General features: G+C 34.7%; 2 protein-coding genes across 3 annotated transcripts in view; one reads left to right on the forward strand and one right to left on the reverse strand.

Annotated features, from left to right (window-relative positions):
* Nucleotides 1-2,754, forward strand: part of FER (tyrosine-protein kinase Fer) — a 56,833-nt gene extending 54,079 nt beyond the window's left edge. For both annotated transcript variants that reach the window (XM_071588384.1, XM_071588385.1), the window contains one exon: nucleotides 2,005-2,754. In XM_071588384.1, coding sequence (XP_071444485.1) covers nucleotides 2,005-2,144 — 140 coding nt within the window. In that variant the 3' untranslated portion in view covers nucleotides 2,145-2,754. The remainder of the gene's footprint in view (nucleotides 1-2,004) is intronic.
* A 3,881-nt stretch (nucleotides 2,755-6,635) lies between these two features.
* eIF2Balpha (eukaryotic translation initiation factor 2B subunit alpha) lies at nucleotides 6,636-19,133 on the reverse strand. Its single transcript, XM_071588010.1, has 8 exons — nucleotides 18,769-19,133; nucleotides 18,586-18,687; nucleotides 18,356-18,495; nucleotides 13,677-13,793; nucleotides 13,486-13,598; nucleotides 12,138-12,282; nucleotides 10,527-10,652; nucleotides 6,636-6,845 (listed from the first exon to the last, which is right to left on the reverse strand). Exons 1-8 carry the CDS (start codon nucleotides 18,779-18,781, stop codon nucleotides 6,696-6,698), a joined length of 906 nt encoding a protein of 301 aa, XP_071444111.1. The 5' UTR covers nucleotides 18,782-19,133; the 3' UTR covers nucleotides 6,636-6,695.
* Between the last annotated feature and the right edge of the window lie 50 nt (nucleotides 19,134-19,183).

Genomic DNA, 19,183 nt, shown 5'->3' on the forward strand with positions numbered 1-19,183 from the left:
TTATTGTTGCATGTCTGAGTCCAACGTTTCATTCTTAAAATTTATGATAGTATCCTGGCTCTCCTTAACCTTAAAGATTTTAACTGATTTTTCAGCCGGCTCCTCTTCAGATTTCAAAGATACAACACCCATTGCCCAAACACCAGTAGCTATTTCTTCTTCTTTTTTTTATTTTATTAATTTCTTCTTCTGTTAATGTTGTAAGCCTTGATTACCTTCATCAACATATTTGATAGTTAAGGATATTTCCCCTGCAGACTGCTTACTTTCATGATTATACTCAGGTTCAAATCCTGTGAAATAGAAATCAACCTCCTCTTACCAAATCTTTTTCCACTGATATGGAATAGTGAATTGTTTCACCTCCCTCCCAAAATCAGCCCAGGTGAAGTACACAGACTTCAAATTATATTTTTATTTTCATTATTGTTCTCTGGCCCTTGTTGTCTTCAATTTCATTATTTCTTGACTGTAGCATTTCTAAAACTAAAAACTTAGACCTGCACAACCTCTTGCAACCAATGATTATTCCTTTGTCCATTAGTTAAAATAATGATGTTTTTACTGGGGAGAAAGCTAGGTACTCATTCTTACCATTCCCTCTGTGCAAATTGTCAATGCTAGATGGAAGAGGGTATTGTCCAAAATCAAATATGCGTTTACCTCATCCTTTGGGCTTTGCAGAACATAGATTTGGTGTTTCACATCTTTAGGGACCAGTCTGTTGTGATAACTCCAGTGAACCACACATTTGCCTAATACTTAAAATGTTCAGGGAGTTTATTCATTATTTTCCTCAAAGCTTAAGGTTGTTGAAATTTTCAAAAATCAACACTCCACAACCTATGGCTACTGTCTGCATTATCGAGCAGAAGTATGGAGACCTTTCCTTACTGATTTTGCGACAAGGGTCCTTTGATTAACTTTGTGACAAGATGAACATGTTCAATCATCAATGCCTACAATTGCATTCAAAATGGTTCACCTGTGTTAATATCAGCATTCATATGACTTCCCTCACCTGACACCTTTTTATCACAAAAATTATATCTCCTGCTAAACTTCCCTAACCAATTACTACTTGCAGTGAAGCTCTCTTCTTGTGTCTGGCCAGTTTTTTTGCTGCATTTTGAGTTTCAATGCTACAAATTCCTACATCACTTGATTGCTGCTGTCTGTACCACTGAGGATTGCTTCTTCCAGCTTTTCATCTTCCAATAACCTTAGACCATGGTTTATGAGGTTTCCAATCGATAATCTGGATGTTAATATCAAACTTAGAGCAAATATCTTGATTTTATCATTCTTCTTTTTCAGATCAGGCACAGTCTATTTAGCATTACCAAACTCAGAAAATGAACTAGTGACCGGGACCTTAACTTATAAAGTCTCAAGGAATTTCACCTTGACTACAATGTTCTAAGCTATGCATTTTCTTTTAGAACCACACTTCTTTGATGCCATTTTTTACCTAGTTTAACTGCGAGAAGAACTCAAAATAATCAGTATGTGCTTGGCAAGTTAACAAAAGTACATGGAGATAACTGGCCATCTATCGGAAAAAAAAATTTGTCATGGCTATGCAACGTATGGCATGTTGATGTAGAGGTGAATTATTTGCTTCATGTAGCATTGGTAATTCATAATTTACAATGCTACTGGGAAAATGATAAATTCATCATGTATGGGTTTTATTCATTCCTGGAGAAACTTGCTGGCAAAACATATTTTTTGGCCAAGTATTACAGTGCAGCCATCTTGTGACCCACACTAGATGGCTGGACTCTACACATTAAATGAATTTCAGAATAAACTGGGTCTGGATTAGCCAGGGTTAATTAGCTAGGATTTGAAGGTAGACTTAATCAGATTTTATTGAAAATCTGTTGATATGTTAATTATGTCAAGAAATAATCATTGAATATTATCTGAAATTTGATTCTATCTAACAAATAGTAATTTTATGGATATGTAGAAAATGATTTAATGAGTAATAAAATCCAGGTTACAGATTGCCAGCACCAGAAGGCACTCCACCAGAATTGTACCAACTGATGCTCCGATGCTGGGAATATGAGCCTGAGAAGAGGCCACACTTTGATGAGATATATGCTATAGTGGACAAGCTGTGTTTGACATTATAGGAAGACAGTGGACTATGAGAATATTAAGTGATACATTCTGTTAATGTGTTTCATTTGTTAATCATTGCTTTTGCTAGTGTAATCGCCTAAATTTGCCATTGCAGAACTTGGACTGCTGGTTATTGTTGCCAAGAATTAACTACGAAAATATAAAATCTGTATATAATTATTAACTTAGTGCCCTTAATAATTTCTTTCTGTTAATCTAAGGTTTAGAAGTAGCATTACTGCATGGATAATTTGAATTGTTGTTGATAATTTATGCAGTTATTGGGTACCATAATGTGTAATTTATATGATCATATTTGTTGCTAAAGTAAATGAGCCTGCCTTGTTTTATAATTCAAAAGTCACTGTTTAAAGTGGTGCATTATTATTAAAAAATTGTAGTATTATTTTGTCATGTTGAGCTGCCTCTAAAACATCCTCAGGTTTTCTCATAATGTTGACATTTACTTACCATGCTATCACTCATGATTTTTCATCATTGAAAGAGTTCATCATTCAAAAGCTGAAATAGTAATTTATTTTAATATTTGCTGTTTAATGATCTTTAAATCTGATGTAATTGTATCTGGGCTCTTTTTTTAAGTAAAACTATGAATAAATGTTTAAAAAAAGTTATATATTTTTATCACAACCAATGATAGAATATATTACTCCAAGTGTGCTTAATATTTAGATGATAAATGTTTGGGATGATGTTTAAAATTTTTAGGGGTAATTTCAACAGGTGGATGTTTAGAAACAAAGAAAAACGTGGTGCATCAATGCTATAGTGTGGAAGGTAAAATCTTCTATCGTTCTCTAATAAGTTAGCATTTCTATGACATGTCACAAAGCCAGGATAGGTTCAACTTTACTGTGGTATGCTCATTCAATAATGAACAATTCAATAACTGATGCATTAGTGTATATATATATACGAGGGTCATCCGGAAAGTAGTACCCGTTCGTGAAATAAAAAGACAAAAGTAAATATTAACAAACATAAAAAATTTTATTTGAAAGAGGATACTTTAAACTACTTCTCAACATAATCTCCAAGCAAATTAAGGCATTTGTCATAACGTGTGACAAGTTTCTGTATTCCTGCTGCATAGTCCTTCGCCGCCAGCTCATTGAGATACGCGAGGGACCCATCTTGCACAAATTTTTGCATAATGCAGATGGTGTTTAACAATTTCATGAACAATTGTTCGAGAAACATTGGGAAAATGCTCACAGATGTCATCAATTGTGACGCGCCGATCGTTCCTCACGAATTCGTCAACTGAGCTCACCAGTTGGTCTGTAATGACAGACGGTCTCCCCGAACGCTCATCGTCGTGTGTGTTCCCCCTCCCCATGTTGAAGTTGCGACACCACCGCCGAACAGACGACTCGTCCATTACATTGTCTCCATACACCTCCTTTAATTGGCGATGAATATCACATGGGCGAACGTTTCTTGCATTGAGGAATTTAATCACTGCCCTCACTTCACAACTGGCGGCGTTCTCAATTTTTTTAAACATTGTAAACAATCACAGAAACAACACAGGCAATGCTAGCGTCACGCAACTTGGCTCAGAGAAGGCAGACAAGCCACTGAAGCTATCTGACCTCGTCCAGCGGCTACTCGCGTCGTCAGCACTTCATGCGGCACGAACGGGTACTACCTTCCGGATGACCCTCGTGTGTGTGTGTGTATATATATATATAGCTCTGATAATTACTGAAGCTGAAATCATCATGATTAATAGCACCACTTATGGATAATTTGTGTCACATGATTATGTTGAGGGTGCAGTTCGAAATGTGAAATAGAGGAAGATTGCCTCCATAAATGTACTCTGTGTTGATTCAAATAGTATTTTCTTTACTGTTGCTAGCTATCAATAGAATATTTTTTCCCTGAAATCAACTAGGATGAATTATGTTGACTCTATAAGAAGTATTCAACTCATTGCAACACAATGTATTACCTACCTCTTGGTAAATCTGCTCGAAACTTGATGGGATAACATGGTAGGGAGTAGAATTTTACACAGGTAGGACTATTCTATGTGGGATAAAATTGAGGTATTACTTACTTGAATGGGTTACCTACCTAACAGTAAACTGGAAGGGAAAGTGTAAACAGAAAGGGAGAGTGAAGGAGGGAAACCAGTTTCCTCTCTTCCACTTGAGTATGAGTTGGTTTACATCTGCCTAAGAGATATATCTCCCTCAACAAGCAGATTTCTAAACTTGAATGCAAGCAAAAATCAGTTACTATTCATGACATCTACTGCACACACACAGTATCCCTCAAATGATCTGCCTTTCCTGCACTTAGGTTTCCCTCTCATATGCCATCATTGGCCAGGCTATTATGAGTGGACTATAATAATAGATGTAAACAGAAATCTGCATATCCTTTTCTAATTTTTCATTGCGTATCTCTTGGTTTCAGTTTTATTTTGCAATTTAAAAACAAAACAAATAAATATTTTGAAATGAAAAATTGACGGCAGTGAAAGAAGCTCTACCGATTAAGTATGCATGTAGTAATGGATTGTTATTGCATAGAAATAAGTAACACTGGAGTCTCAAACTTTAGGATGAAAGTGGCTTGTTTCTTGTAACATCAGGGTTCATTTTTGTAAATGAAAAAAATGGAATGAGGAATATACTAAAGAAAGTCATTTGAAACTAAATTTGGTCTAGGTTCCAAGTGATGCAGTCTTGGAAAAAAGTCTATATCATTGAAATGAGATTGAGAGAGAAAAAAGTCTAAATCATTGAAAGTCTAATGGTCAGCTAGTAGAACATAAATTTACTCTCCCTTCATTCCTGTGCTTATGCATTTGTGAGGGTGGGAAGGCCAGGTTTCCAAGTTTGCAAACGAGGAGCACTACAGTGGGATAAGAAAAATTGTTATTGTTCATATTAATCTTAAAATGACTAGGATGGTGCTAAGGGAACATCAAGTTGATATTTTACCCATAGAATAGCAATTTGGTTTTGTTAAAGAAAGTATCCGGAATCCTCAGATAAACAGCATGCCTGCTTATGAGTGGATTATATTGGAATTGCATTGATAGTCCAGTATATTACTGCATCTTGTTTATATCCTCAATTTGAAAGTAATACCAGCCTTACAAAGAAAGTGCTTTGGAAAAAATATATGGCAAATATGTTACTGGCACCAGCATAATTTTGTAAAAGATATTGAATTTATACGGGGTCCTGATTGGAGAGGAGAAAGAAGTGTTCTGAAGTTAAATATTAAAGATACAAGATCACTTAATGGTTAGTTGCTCAAAGTTACCTCACATATCCTATGTCAGGCAAGGACGTTACCCCCGCCACCACCCCATGGCAGCAGGATAACCTTGGCTACCAACAAAGAGGTTGCGGGTTTAATTCCTACTTGGGTGGGTTTTTCTCCATCTAGGGCTTAAGGTTTTGTAATTGTTATATTATTGTTAAAAGTCTGTTTTGTGTCACATTAATAAAAAATTAGCCCAGGGGTTGTTTTCGGATTAATGTGAAATAAATACATTTTCCATGGGGCTAATCCTAAGATTAACACATCTGGATGGTTGCTAAGTAGGAATATTAGCTCCTGAAGATAACTCACCGGTTATGTGAATTCTTCATATTCATTGGCCATTGTCACCATTAGATAGATATCTATCTTTTAATTTTTCCACATTTTCGCCATCATTCTATTTAAAGCCGGTACATGAGATTCTAAACAGTATTTTGGGACCTTTGATACGATTTGGTCCACATACATGTATGCAATGCACTGGTTGCAACTAAAATTTACCAACACTTGCTATTCCAACATAGAGCATCAGCAAATTTGTCAAATCTATTTAAATAAAAAAGAAAACATTAACTATTAAAGTATAATAGAAAATTTGCCGGCAATACATCAGATCACAAGCCTACAAAATCTTGAGTTCAATGTTACACATGTATGTGTATGAAGAAAAAACGAAAAATTGGCATTAACAAATTATTTATTTCAAATTTCTCATGCCAAGGCTGTTATGTACACAGATAACACCCACATAAATTTCATTTGTAGCAGAATGACAAAAAACCTGTTTCCAACTAAGGAATATATTGAGCTCAACATTGCTGTTTATCATGCAAATGGTCTTAATTACGACCATATTTGGTGGAAAATTCAGGTCAACAAATGAACTCACAATCTGCCTGGATAGATGAGATGCGAGTCATTTTAGAAGCAAAAATTTCTGCTAAGTTGACATAATCTTAGAAATGCCTTCAACAAATAAAAGTTACCAATAAATTCACTGTATATTGTCATAAACATTCTCTAAAAACCTTTGAATTAATTGCATGAAATTATTTCTGAGGATGTCTATCAAAGGGTGAAAAAACTTGACCAATTTCCAAACCAATAATAAAGAGGAACCTATTTGACCATAAATAGAGCTTAAATAGTAGGAATTATAGAGGTGTTTTCAGCTAGTAATAATAATGGCAATAAAAATTTCATCAACATTTTATTTAAATGCATAAAAAAATATAAACAACATATTAAATATTTCATAGATAAAGTTTTATGAGCTCATCACTGACAGCAGAAGGTGTCAGAATTCCAAGATCTGTGAAGAGAAGATTGATGTACGCTGGAGGTGTGTAGTCCACAAGAGGATGCTCTTGGCTCAGGTCTTTTCCCAGAGTCCTCGCTGTATACTGAATTTAAAATGAGAAAGTTATTTACCACAGTAATGATATTCACGCTATCATAATTATATATCATAACAAAACAGGGCGGATAGCATAAAATGTACTGGAAAAATAAGTATTAAACCAAGTCAATTAAAAATTTTTTTGCACGTAAACAGAAGTGATTGTGCAGAAGCATGTAACTGATTCGCAAGACAGTTAAGGCAAAACTAGGATGTAGTTGCACTCTTGAAGCTAAATACACTTGAAACTAAATACACTAAATGCACTCTTGAAGCTAAATACACAAATACCTGTATACTCCAGGTCAGCTGGTATACTAGATCATATTCTTTGGTATTCCATTGTGGACTCAATGAATATTTTAAAAGTATTTCATTGTTTTTGGCAGTGAATGACAGAATATTATTAGTAGAAATAAGAGCAGACAAGGTGAATCTAGTAGTAATCTAGGGGTACATGCCAAGAAGCAATCATACACAGGAAGAAGTAGGCAGTGTACATGATTAATTTGAAAAAATGATTGAGACTGCACCTGGAAAACAACACTTCAACAGCAATGGGGGATCAGAATGCAGTGTTAGGCAAAAAGAAAGATGGAAGTGAGGTAGGATAATATAATTTAGAAGACGGGAGTAACCTCAGGGAGAAAACTTTTGAGTTTTGAGTAAGAAATAGCTTATTTATAACTAACACTTAGTTCAAGCACCACAACACACATTTGCACCCATAGAATTTTTAATAGATACAGGGAGACATCAGTTCTATTATATTACAATTAGGCATAGATTGAGGAATAGCATGACCAACTGAAAAAATTTCTCAGGATCAGATGTAGATTTGGATCACAATTTCCAGCTCATGAAGTGTAATGTAGAAGACTGAAAAGGAAGGAGGACCAGTGGATACAATTCGGAGTAAGGATGAGGACATAATTACAGTAGATGAAAGATGGAAAAATTTCAAACATGGAATAAAGAAAGCAGAGAAAGTAACAATACCAAAGGTAAAAAGAAAGAAAATGGGTTAGGATGCCATGGATAACAAGAAGAAATGATCAGGAGATGAAGGAAATAGAGAATGTGAAAACTGCATTAAGGAGAGGAAAGTATGAAGTCCTAAACAATAATTTGAGGTATGATACTGATATGGTAAAGGAAACATGGTAGAAGGAGTTTTATGAGAATATTGAGAGTTTACAAAGTCAGAGTGAAATGGGCATGCTGTAGATGAAGAACAAGAATATGCATGTAGGATGTAAGACAGGCACATTTGTGCGCACGATTAGAGATGGAATTAATCAAATATATGTATTAATAATAGTAAGTAATATATGTATTAATCAAAGAAGATTTGGTCCTGACAAGATGGAAAGAATATATATGGGAACTATGTGATAATAAAAATAAAATATCTTCATTGGAGGAGATTAAGACTAGATAGTCCCTTCTTCCGTTTGGGTTTAACAATGGATGGGAATGTGTGATGCCATGATGAGGTGGGGTAGCAAAATAAGATAAGAATGGAACATAAAGACTATTACCTGATTTATTAGTACACTTTGTTGTTTTTGACATGGCATTTAACAAAGTTGGCTGGACACAATTATTGAATATCTTTCAGAAGATAAAGAGTAGATTGGAGAGATAGACAACTTATCTAGAACCTGTATATGTCTAACATTATACAGACTGGATAACGAATGGAAAGTGCAAGATAGTGAATTAAGACAGGAATGTCCACTATCACATGTTCTTTTTAACATATATGTGGTGGAAACGGTAACAGTAGCATGGGAAAAGCTGGAGAGAGAAATGAAAGTTGGAGGGGACTTCATGGAATAAGGTTTGTGGATGATCAAGCTTTAATCAGCCAGTCAGCCAAGGGGTTACAACCACTGCTAACCACATTATAAAATCAATTTGATATGTATTGGATGCAAATTAATTATTAGAAAATGAATATGATGAGTTTTCAAGAAATAGGAGGGCTAGAGGAACATTTAAAATATTCCAAGTCTCAGACATGGTACTTTTCCTCACCATTAAAAGCCCAAAAGTTGACAATCCTACATGCTCCCTCCTGATGGTCATTCTCTTCTGGAGAGATGCCCATTCTATTCCCCTTAACGATTACCCCACCCACTACCTCCCCTAGGTCCAGCATTCTGCTACTATCTCTCCCCTACTTCCCCTCAAAATACCTCTCCTCCTCCTGCCCATTCTTCTTACATACTGAGATGCTTGTTTTGGAATGCTATCAGAAGATGCCTTAACAAGGTGAAACAGGTCAAATTCATTTAAGTAAATAGTGTGGAATGGTACAATGTCAGCCACTTTCCACGAAGTTATGCTTGAAATGATGACGTTTTTACACATTAAAGTTAAGGGAAATAAACTAGACCAGGTAAAACAGTTCACCTACTCAGAAAGTTTTTGCATAAGGCTAGATAGTATGTAGATATTAAAAAAAGATTTCATTATATAGAGAAGTATTTAAAAAGAGGCAGAAGTTGATGACATGCACATCAAGTAAAGATGCGCAGAAAATATTAATGCAAACATGGAGCATAGTTGCATATGGTTCAGAAATGTGATCATTGAGGTAGGGGTTAAGCATGGTGGCCTGTTAGACATAAATGCGGAGAAGACTGGAAAAAAAGAAAACAGAAGGAAAGGAAAACAAACGATGATCTGGACATAGCAGGGTACAATAAAAAGCTGCTGGGTACGCAGAGCTAAAAAATAAGTTACTGCAATATGTAATTTAGGGTCTAAGGATATTTTGTGTCATGTTAATGGAGGCGTAGGAGTAAAGTATAGGGAACTCCCAGGGTCCATCAAAAACCTTCCCTACGCTGGTGTATTTTGACTTAATTTTTTTCAGGAAATTGGGTAAGGGCAGAGAGAAGTCCAGCACTAGCATTAGCCTACTATAAATGGAATAAGCCAGGGAGTCCTCAATTTAACATGCCATTCAATGGAAGAGTGTGTATTCAAGTGTACTTCAGAGCACTTCACTTGAAGTGCTCCCAAGTAACACTTGAAGCATTCTGAGGTACACTAGAAGCAATCAGGATACCTAAGAAAAAATTCTGTCACAACTAGGATTTATGTAAAGGCCCTTGGGTGGCAAGCCAATATTGTTATCTCTTCTAAAATCCATTCATTAATGTATCATAAACAGATTCTGCTCAGGAGGATAAATATTGTGTATCTGTGTCAACGTTTAAGATTTTGGATTTTTGTCAAATAGAGTGCATTCATCCAAAAACAAATTCAATTTGAGTGGCAACAGATAAAACAATTGTTCCAAAACTTTCTTCTAGCCTCAACTGGATACCAGAAAACATATTCTTATACACCAGATGACCTGAAGCAGGTGCACTGGCAAGGCCTATTTCAAGTACAGGTTATTATTGAAGGAAAAATAACAATACAACAAAAGTGACCAGAATTGTCATATCAATCTAAAGTTTTTTAAAAGCTGTTAATAGTGAATCTGTAAATAACTGTGGAGTTTTGCCTAAGTGCACCTTGAGTGAATAATATTTTGAACCACTTCATTGATCTGACCAAGTCTTTAAAATCGGGTAAAAAACACTAATAGTAGTACATCATTTCAATTTAAAAACCATACAGGAAAATTAAACTAAAATATAAGTGAATATGACCACAAGGTACACACCTTGAACTCATTTGGAAGATCATGTTGGTTTAATGGATAGAGCCGACAAAATTTGAAGCTTTCAGTCAGGACAAAGAAGGGCTTCTTCATTTCTTTTGCACACAGAGCCATCGTATAGGTGCCAATCTATGAGACAAAGTTGTTGATTAATTATATACAAATCAAGTATGCATGGAACTCAATAAAATACATTATTTAATGCTGTTAGTTGATCTGAAATCTAGTACAAAATCATTCAGAGCCACTGAATGATAATTGCATTTTGAAAAAAAGATATATCCAAAACAAATACTAATAAAAAATTCAAGCATTGTTAAAATAACATTTTCTGTTACTTAGGACGGCAATTTCTAGTTCCAATAATTTTATTTCCCCATTTCATAACTGCTGTTTTAATGTTTTTTACCATGAAATTATTAAACATGGAAAAATAAGTCATAACAGTCTGAAGCATCTATTACAATATTTCCATGCTGCTTTGTTTGGCAATAGCCTCATCATTGAAACTTGCAAAATATCATTTCTAAGAAGCTTACTGTACGACAAGTTTTAGCTTGAAAATTAATGAGGCAATTTTATACGTCTTTCCACTACATCAATATCTACCTTGAGAAAATCATTTGCAGTTCTTATAAATTCAGAAACTAAAAACTTTTCACCATCAAAAGTTGGACCCTTTAACAAAAATTATAATCTGTAAATAAACTAATTGCTTAGCAATAGAAAGTCATCTTCTGACATGTCAACATTACTGATTTTTATTAAGAAAATGGTCTTTTTACTTTGAAATGAACACCCATTTCCTCACAATTGAAGCTCTCTCCATTTTTCAAACAGAATGAAAGAACTATGTAACAAAAACACATGTAATTAATCCAAGTCAATGTTCATGAGGACAGAGGAAACTACTCTGCTGAACTATCAAATTTGAATTAAAAAGTACACAGAGCCAGTTCTTAAATAAATATTTCAGAAGAGCTATAACTATGCAATTGTTATCTGCATTCAGATTTCTATATTGCCCACCTCTTTTTAAATATTTGGGAATATTAACTGAAACTTATGTATACATCTATCTTGCAGTGACTTATGATCAGAAAAACAAGAGTAACTTTCCTTTCTATTGCAAATAATAGTTACCACTATCATAATACCAGAGGATGTTAAGATATACATGCGAAAACATCACACCTGTCTATGATATTAAAAGGACCAACATCAATTGTTCAACAATCTGCCTAACCATTTAAAATATGAGACAAGATTTTCTCTTTTCGAGAAGAATCTATTTGCATTTCTGGTTGATGAGTGTTATACTATTGTAAGTGAATATTTATGAAAAACTTAAAGAGTACATTTATTAGTTACCTGTCATAACTTCATTTTGTACTTCTATTTGAGAATAATGTGATCTATATCCCATTGATGTGCTCTGTACACCTGTCATGTATTCTTAATACTTACTGTACACTGTGTCTGCTGGACAAATAATTATAATATTGTTATAAATACCTCTAAGCATTGGCTAAAATAAGACTAGGTACTAAACTCACTCCATTAACCATGGGAATAATAACAAGTTGGATTTAACTGATTAAAAATCATTCTCACCTTGTTGATGACTCCACCACTTTCAACAACACCCTCAGCACCAACAACAACCACATCCACCTTTTCCATTACATAACCAACAGCCGAATCCAAAATAAGGGTGCACATGATGTTGGCTTCCCTCAATTTTTCACACATTTCTTTCCTGATGGGGAGTATAGAATTTTTTTATAACAGATATTGCTGATGAAAAAAACTTATTAAACTTGATGAAAGAAGCTAATAGTCATTAGGGACCACCCAAAACCTATCCTAAAATAGGTAGGAACACCTAGAATACTACACTAAAGTTTATTGGGAAATGAGATTTAATTTCATTTCTTCTGGATTACCTACGGTTTTGTACACAATTTCTTAAAATTGTACTTTCACAGGATTACCCCAATTTTCAAGATTTTTCTCTCTTTCTCTGTATTCTTTGGGAGAAGGTTCCTTTTCCCCTTATTTCCCCAGTTTAAATTTTAACCTTAAAATAAATTAGGCCATTTCCCTCTTCCCTCTTCATTCCCCTTATTTCCTCACCTTCCATTACCACACAAAGCTTGTGCCATATCTGTACCCTGTGCTATTAGTTGAGAGAGTTTGAAAGCTAGTTAGAGAGTTGAGAATTGGAGAGAGAGATTCCTTTAGTTGTGCTTCAGGTCCATATGAGACAGTCTCTTTTTCCAGTTTATGGCAAACATTCTGATCTGTAAATACACCTAATTTCTATTGTTTCTAATTATGAATGTTTCTCCCGACTTTCTATTTTCTGGATCACAATGCAAGAAAAATTGGTCACATTTTTCTGCATTTGATATGCCTATTATATTCTCTCATTTCTACCATTTTCTTAATGAGCATACAAGAATACTAACTGCAATAACAAACAAGCAGGACACAATCTCCATAAATCAAGGATTATCCATACATAATGAGCCCTTAGCAAAAATCATCAGAAGTCTTCATTTGTCAACTAAAAATTAAAAATGTCAAGAAGATAACATTTTGAGTATACAGATGGTAAAAATTGAAAGGCTGTTATCACAAGCAAATTTACAACCGTGACATTGAAAACATTGAAACCTTTTTCCTGTAGGATTAACTTGTTTGATAGGTCAAGCACAAAATGCTTTTCTCATTAGGACTTTTTGTTTTTTTATTGCTGCAATCCAATCATACTCAAGGGGTCCTAATGCACCTTTACTAGTTATTAGATTCCTCAGATACTGAACCACCAGACTTATCAAAATGTCACTTGAGGGCATTATATTTTCTTGTTAAAGTAATGCAGTCTTCCACTTAGAGGAAAACCTAGGGACAGAAATAATTGCTGTGAAGTATGAGATAGCTTCTTATGCATACTCACCCACTGTTATCTAATGTAGAGTGAGTCACATATACTTCAAATCTTTTATTTTGCTGAGCAGCTTCTTTAAGGGCTTGAAATACCACTCGTGATTTTGAATGCGTAAGAACACGCTGTAAAAAGAGAAAGATCTCAGCACACTTCCAACACTCAGAATGCTATCAATTATCAAAATATATAGCTTAACTCACATATCCATCAACTATGAATGAAGATGCCAGCTTGGCTACCTTCCCTTTTGCTTGCATGAGTTTTTTCAGGAACAATTTCCCTCTATTTAGCATGATGCCCTTGCATTCGGCAAAAGTCTGCAAAAAATTAATAATTAAATATTAACCAACAATTCTCACTTGAATGCTGAACTATCTGTTTTTCATCCATCAGCATCCAACTTTTAATGTGAATAATTTATCATAAGCTGTTGATGTGACCTGAATACTTTAAGCAGAAAAAAGTCTTCCTGGAGAATTCCAATGTAATTTTAATCAGACTTTTTTTAATCAGAATTTTGTATGAAGGTAATGAGTTCAGCATATTACAATAAACACACAAATAATGCACAATAACATTGAAATGAATCTCCCATATCAATGATTCACTAAAATAGTTTATACATTACCCAAATAATATTTTTTTCTTTCCTCTACATTATACGTATTACAAAGCATGCACATTTCGTCATTGTCCTGGGAACATTTACAGAACAATTAAATATTATCTAAACTAAGGGAAAAGGACCTGTAGCCAGGAAATATTAAGGCCTTATATGATGTTATTTGTGGTACATAGTGCCTTTGACGCTTGGAATAGAGTACTTTTCACAAAATAATTTCTTGTTTTCACACCTATAATGTTTAAATTAATTTGTAAAGGCTTCAAATACATATATTTTTATAAAAACGGATTGTTTCCGTCGAAATATCAAGAAATAACGTGTGAGTGTTCTTCTTTTTTTTGTGTTTCTATATTGTGTGTTACTGTGTATTGTACTATTTTTATAAGATTATACACATTGCATTAAGATCTAAAAACATTTCAAATATCCCATTTCAGCACAAAGCAATGATAGCATTCAACTTTTTCACACTCACAGAACTCAATTTACAAAGGTATTCACAAAAAACTATATGAATAAATTTCTTTAACAACCAAATTATGCAAAACATATAAGGACGGCTGTGCCGTTCCGCCAGGATTCCAGAGCAGGAAGTTAAAATATTGTAGCCCTAAATACTGAACAAGTTCAGCCTTTTGAAGCCAATGCTCAGTAAAACACAATAACTCTTAAAAATGCTCACAAGCAAATAATTCAACAGTATTAATTAAATGCTACAAACATTCAGTGTTTAAATATAGAATGGAAGAGCATCCCCTGACACCTTCATAGTCAACATGGCGAAACACCCAAAAAATGTATAAGTAATTTCAACATGTTAACGCATTTTCAAGATGAATACCTTGTGTGCTGAGTCTTACAGACATTAAAACGCATCAATTTAAAAGGGTAAATCATTCACTCAGAAAGCAATTTTATACTTTGACATAGATGCATTTTAATGCAAATTAATCAATGACTCCATTAAAGTTACTGTCGAGACCTTCTGTAGTTCTTAGAATTTCTCACACATATAACCTGAGGAATGATAATGAGAAGAGGGAAGGAAAAACAGGCATATTAAAGGGAAGAATGCACCAATGACATGGTCCACTCTGCTATGGGTGAATAGTCACAAAGGTACCTCCTCCCCACCTGTATTGGCAGAGGGTTTCTGGTATGGGTGTCCTATACTATCCCACCCATCAATTACTTACTTATATATTCTTTCTTTTCCTGATTCTGTTGGCCCCCTTGTTTACATTTCTCCTTACCCTCTTCGTTCTCATGCCTCAGGGTATTTATATGACTCAATTAAATGGACACTGAACTCGAAAATATCTTAATGTGTAGAAATCAAGGCTGTTATAGTAGAATTGTCAAAAGATTAGGGTATTTCATTTAATCACTGCAAGATGAGTGTGTACCATTTTCACAAAATGATGCACCTGCCACTCTCAATTATATATTGTTAGAACTTACTAGTTTCGGACCATTTCATCAAGTTTAAGGAATAAATATTACTTTCTATATTAGAGACAAACACCAAATGTTTAGCCTCCTTACACAGTCTTAATTCAAAGCAAACATTATTGATAGGCTGTAGGCCAAGTGAAACTTTTGATAACAAATGTATGACTCACAAAATAATATTTTATCTAAGAGAGAGAAGAATTTACAAACAATGTAAAAGACCCTAAAAGGATGAAAATGATTACAAAATGAAATCAGCATGAAAGCAAGAATAATTATAGAAGAATATATGAAAAAATAATTGGGCAAATAAGCGCATCATAGCCTGGCCCAAAGAGAAGATGAAGCACCTTACAGAACCATTATTCTGGTATAAGTACTAGGAGAATTTCCTTGATGGAAAAAAATGTGACTAGAATACTGGATAAGAGGGTGCTGTCAATGATGACGGGAGATGATACTACATCTTCAGATGCAGTGAAGGATATAACCTTATGGCAGTTGGCAACCATGATTTTTCTCATCCATTTCTTTTTTGTCATTTGCTAGTCTTTCTGTTTCTTTTTAAATTATTTCTACAACATCCTTCACAATTTTCTAGATGAATTGCGGCTTTGGTCTTCCTACACTCTGTCTACCTTCCATTATTCCTCCCATCATTTAATGACCAAGTCATTGTTTCTAAAAAATTTTCCAATCCAGTTTATCTTTCTTTGTTTTACAGCTTTCCCTAAATTTCTTCTGTCTTTCACCTTCTTTTGGACATCATTACATTACATCGATCCAAGATATTAATTCTAATATTTTTCATGGCCACATATGAAAGGTATCTATTTTTTTTCTTTAGTTTTTACCAAATCTCCATATCTTTGAATCATAAACCTCCAAACAAAGCACTTTACCAACTTCTTTCATATTTCAAGGCTGAAGTTTTTAGATACAAACATTTACTTTTTCATCATAAAAGCAATTCTTACTTGAGATTGTGCACACTTTACATGCCATACTTATTGTCTTAGGTGATTTTCCTACCTATATATATGTTCACTCTTTTTTGTTTTCTTCGATTACAATACTTAATGCTTTATGTTGGTTCCTGCTTTAGATGGTCTTCTTTTTGTTGATCTTTTTAATACATTACATACAGAGAAAGCAAAGACAAAGCTAAAATAAAGGAGCAAGGCAGGGCTGCTCATTATGACCCGGATTTTAAGTATTACATACACTGAGAAGGCCATTAATGAGATCAATGGAAAAATAAAAGGTGGGACACAAATACATATAAAAAGGATAAGCATATCAAAATTCATGGGAGATATATAGCCAAACTTGTAGAGAAGAAAGAAATGAGGAAGAGACAATAACCAATAGAAGAAGGGAATGAACAAGAAGAATCCAAGATAAGAGCACAAATGTTAGTTTGGCAAGAATAAAACAATAATGGCCTGCAGTCAAATTGAGAAGATAATCTCCAAATAAGATTTGAAAAAACACCTGAATAATGACAGTTTTTTGCTATTTACAAAGCAGAAAATTCACAATTGAAGAAGAAAGCGGATCACAATCAGCATAAAGATAAAGCCTTTCTGTCAGAAGAAACCTCTTCTGAGAGCTAAGAATACACATGAAAGTGGTCTGTCAAAACATATACATATATGTAGTCTACTTTTCTATGGATGAGATGCATGGACAACAGAAGCAGCAGTAAAGTGCTTGGCTTCAGGTTGGTTCCATATCTGTCTTTGAGCTTCCCTACCATTAAATGACTGACATCAACTCTGCCACTACGCTACCACAGTTTATATAATCCTTGCCATACACACTCAGCATCTTGGGAATAATTATATTAGTTCTACTCAAAAGCATGCACTTTCACTTATCTCAGGTGTTTTGTTGTCAAAACTCTCTCTATCCACATTAGAATGCCATTAAATATTGTAGTGTTCTTTACTGTATAGCTTGCTCTCCTTTGGCTGTTTTTAAGTTTCCCCATCCATCCCTGCTCTCTCTCTGTGGGGGAGACCCTCCCGCTCCCAACAGCATTGAGACACCTTCCCTACTGGTGTCCTTGGGGGAGGACACCGTTGTATATTGCATGTCCATGTGGTAGTGGAATGTTGCCTTCTTATTTTTCAAATTCTGACAAGCACGTTATTGGATAAATTCGTCACTGCATTCTAAGGTACCATTGTTTTTTCATTGGCAGTATATGTATTTGCATGCGTGAAAGTTGAATGGGTTTGTGCATGAATGCATACGCCACTGTGGGTAGGTTTGCATAATTGTGTTGATTTTGCATGTGGTTTTGTTCTCTTTTACAGGTGGTGACCTAAAACCCCCCGCCATACGCCCTTGCGGGGTATTATATAGATGTACCAGAACTCTATGAAGTTACACAAAACTAAATCTCAGTAAAATGTTTCATTGGATTCCATATGGAAACGTTTCTCCACCCCAAAAGAACACAATGACCAGGAAATTTTCTTTGATCGGGCCCAATTAAGCATATGCAATACAACAATTTCATCTTAAGAGTTAAACTGGCTATCGCTACATTTGGGATAACTTAACAAGCTTCTGGGTGGGTACATATGGACATTCATAATGGTTATGGCCAAAGCCTAGAATACCCTGATACACATGGAAATTTTTGTAACTATCCAGTGTTGAGAGGTCATTTTCGGCTGCTGTGGTGCATAAACCAACCTTTACCTGAATTCCGAATAGTAACTGTAAGGAAATATTTATTAACGATTCCATGCAGGACTTCTATTTTCACCTCTTTAAGTTAAATTAACTGACCTTCGTGTCAAGTTTGGCCAAAGTGATGAATCGCATAAACAACTCGCATCCTGAGGCAACACCTGTCACAGGATACTCTGTGTTCTTCATTACTTCCACAGCAATTTGTAAATTAGCATCTAATTCCTGCACTGTCTCCGCTGCCATTTTATAAAAATTAAAGAATTCATTTAAGTAAACCCATTAAACCTCAAAGCTTGAAGATTAAAGCTTATGTACACTTTTCTTACATTTATCCTTTTCCAATACGTTCATCAAAGTTCTTATAGCTGCTATTCCAGCCGATATTTCGTGTTCATTCTGTAAAATTTCGCAGAAGAACCTTTCTATCTCTGCGATGGAAAAGATTATATTTATTCCCGACTCAGCGCTCAAAAAAATATTGTAATAAAAATCCCATGCACCAAGCTTACCTTGCCGGTTCATATTTGCTTTACAGGTTAGGCACAGTGTAGGACGGTGCTGTTGTTTTGTTTTTTTTTTAAATTCCGATTGCCTAAGTTATGTTCCTACCTTGTAAACAATGCTAGCAGAATGATATGTGTAATGAGTTACAAGGTGAAACTTCAATACTCTGCTCCTACAGAAAGAGCAACTTAGTTCGTAGTTCTTAACATAATTCGTTTCGATAATCATTAATGATGTACACAAGTGCTATCAGACATTTATAAGTAAATTTATAACATGCTTGCAGAGATTGCACTTTGAATGAATGAAACAATTGTGTATTTTCAAGAAAATAGGGGCCATTCCGATGAAACCATCATAAAAGCAAAACAGAGATCAATTGACAAAACACTGCCCCACGTCATTATTTCATTGGTGAGG

The sequence above is a fragment of the Hetaerina americana genome, unplaced genomic scaffold (genome assembly GCF_022747635.1).
Source record: "Hetaerina americana unplaced genomic scaffold, ioHetAmer1.1.p SCAF_3, whole genome shotgun sequence".
Taxonomy (NCBI): Eukaryota; Metazoa; Arthropoda; class Insecta; order Odonata; family Calopterygidae; genus Hetaerina; species Hetaerina americana.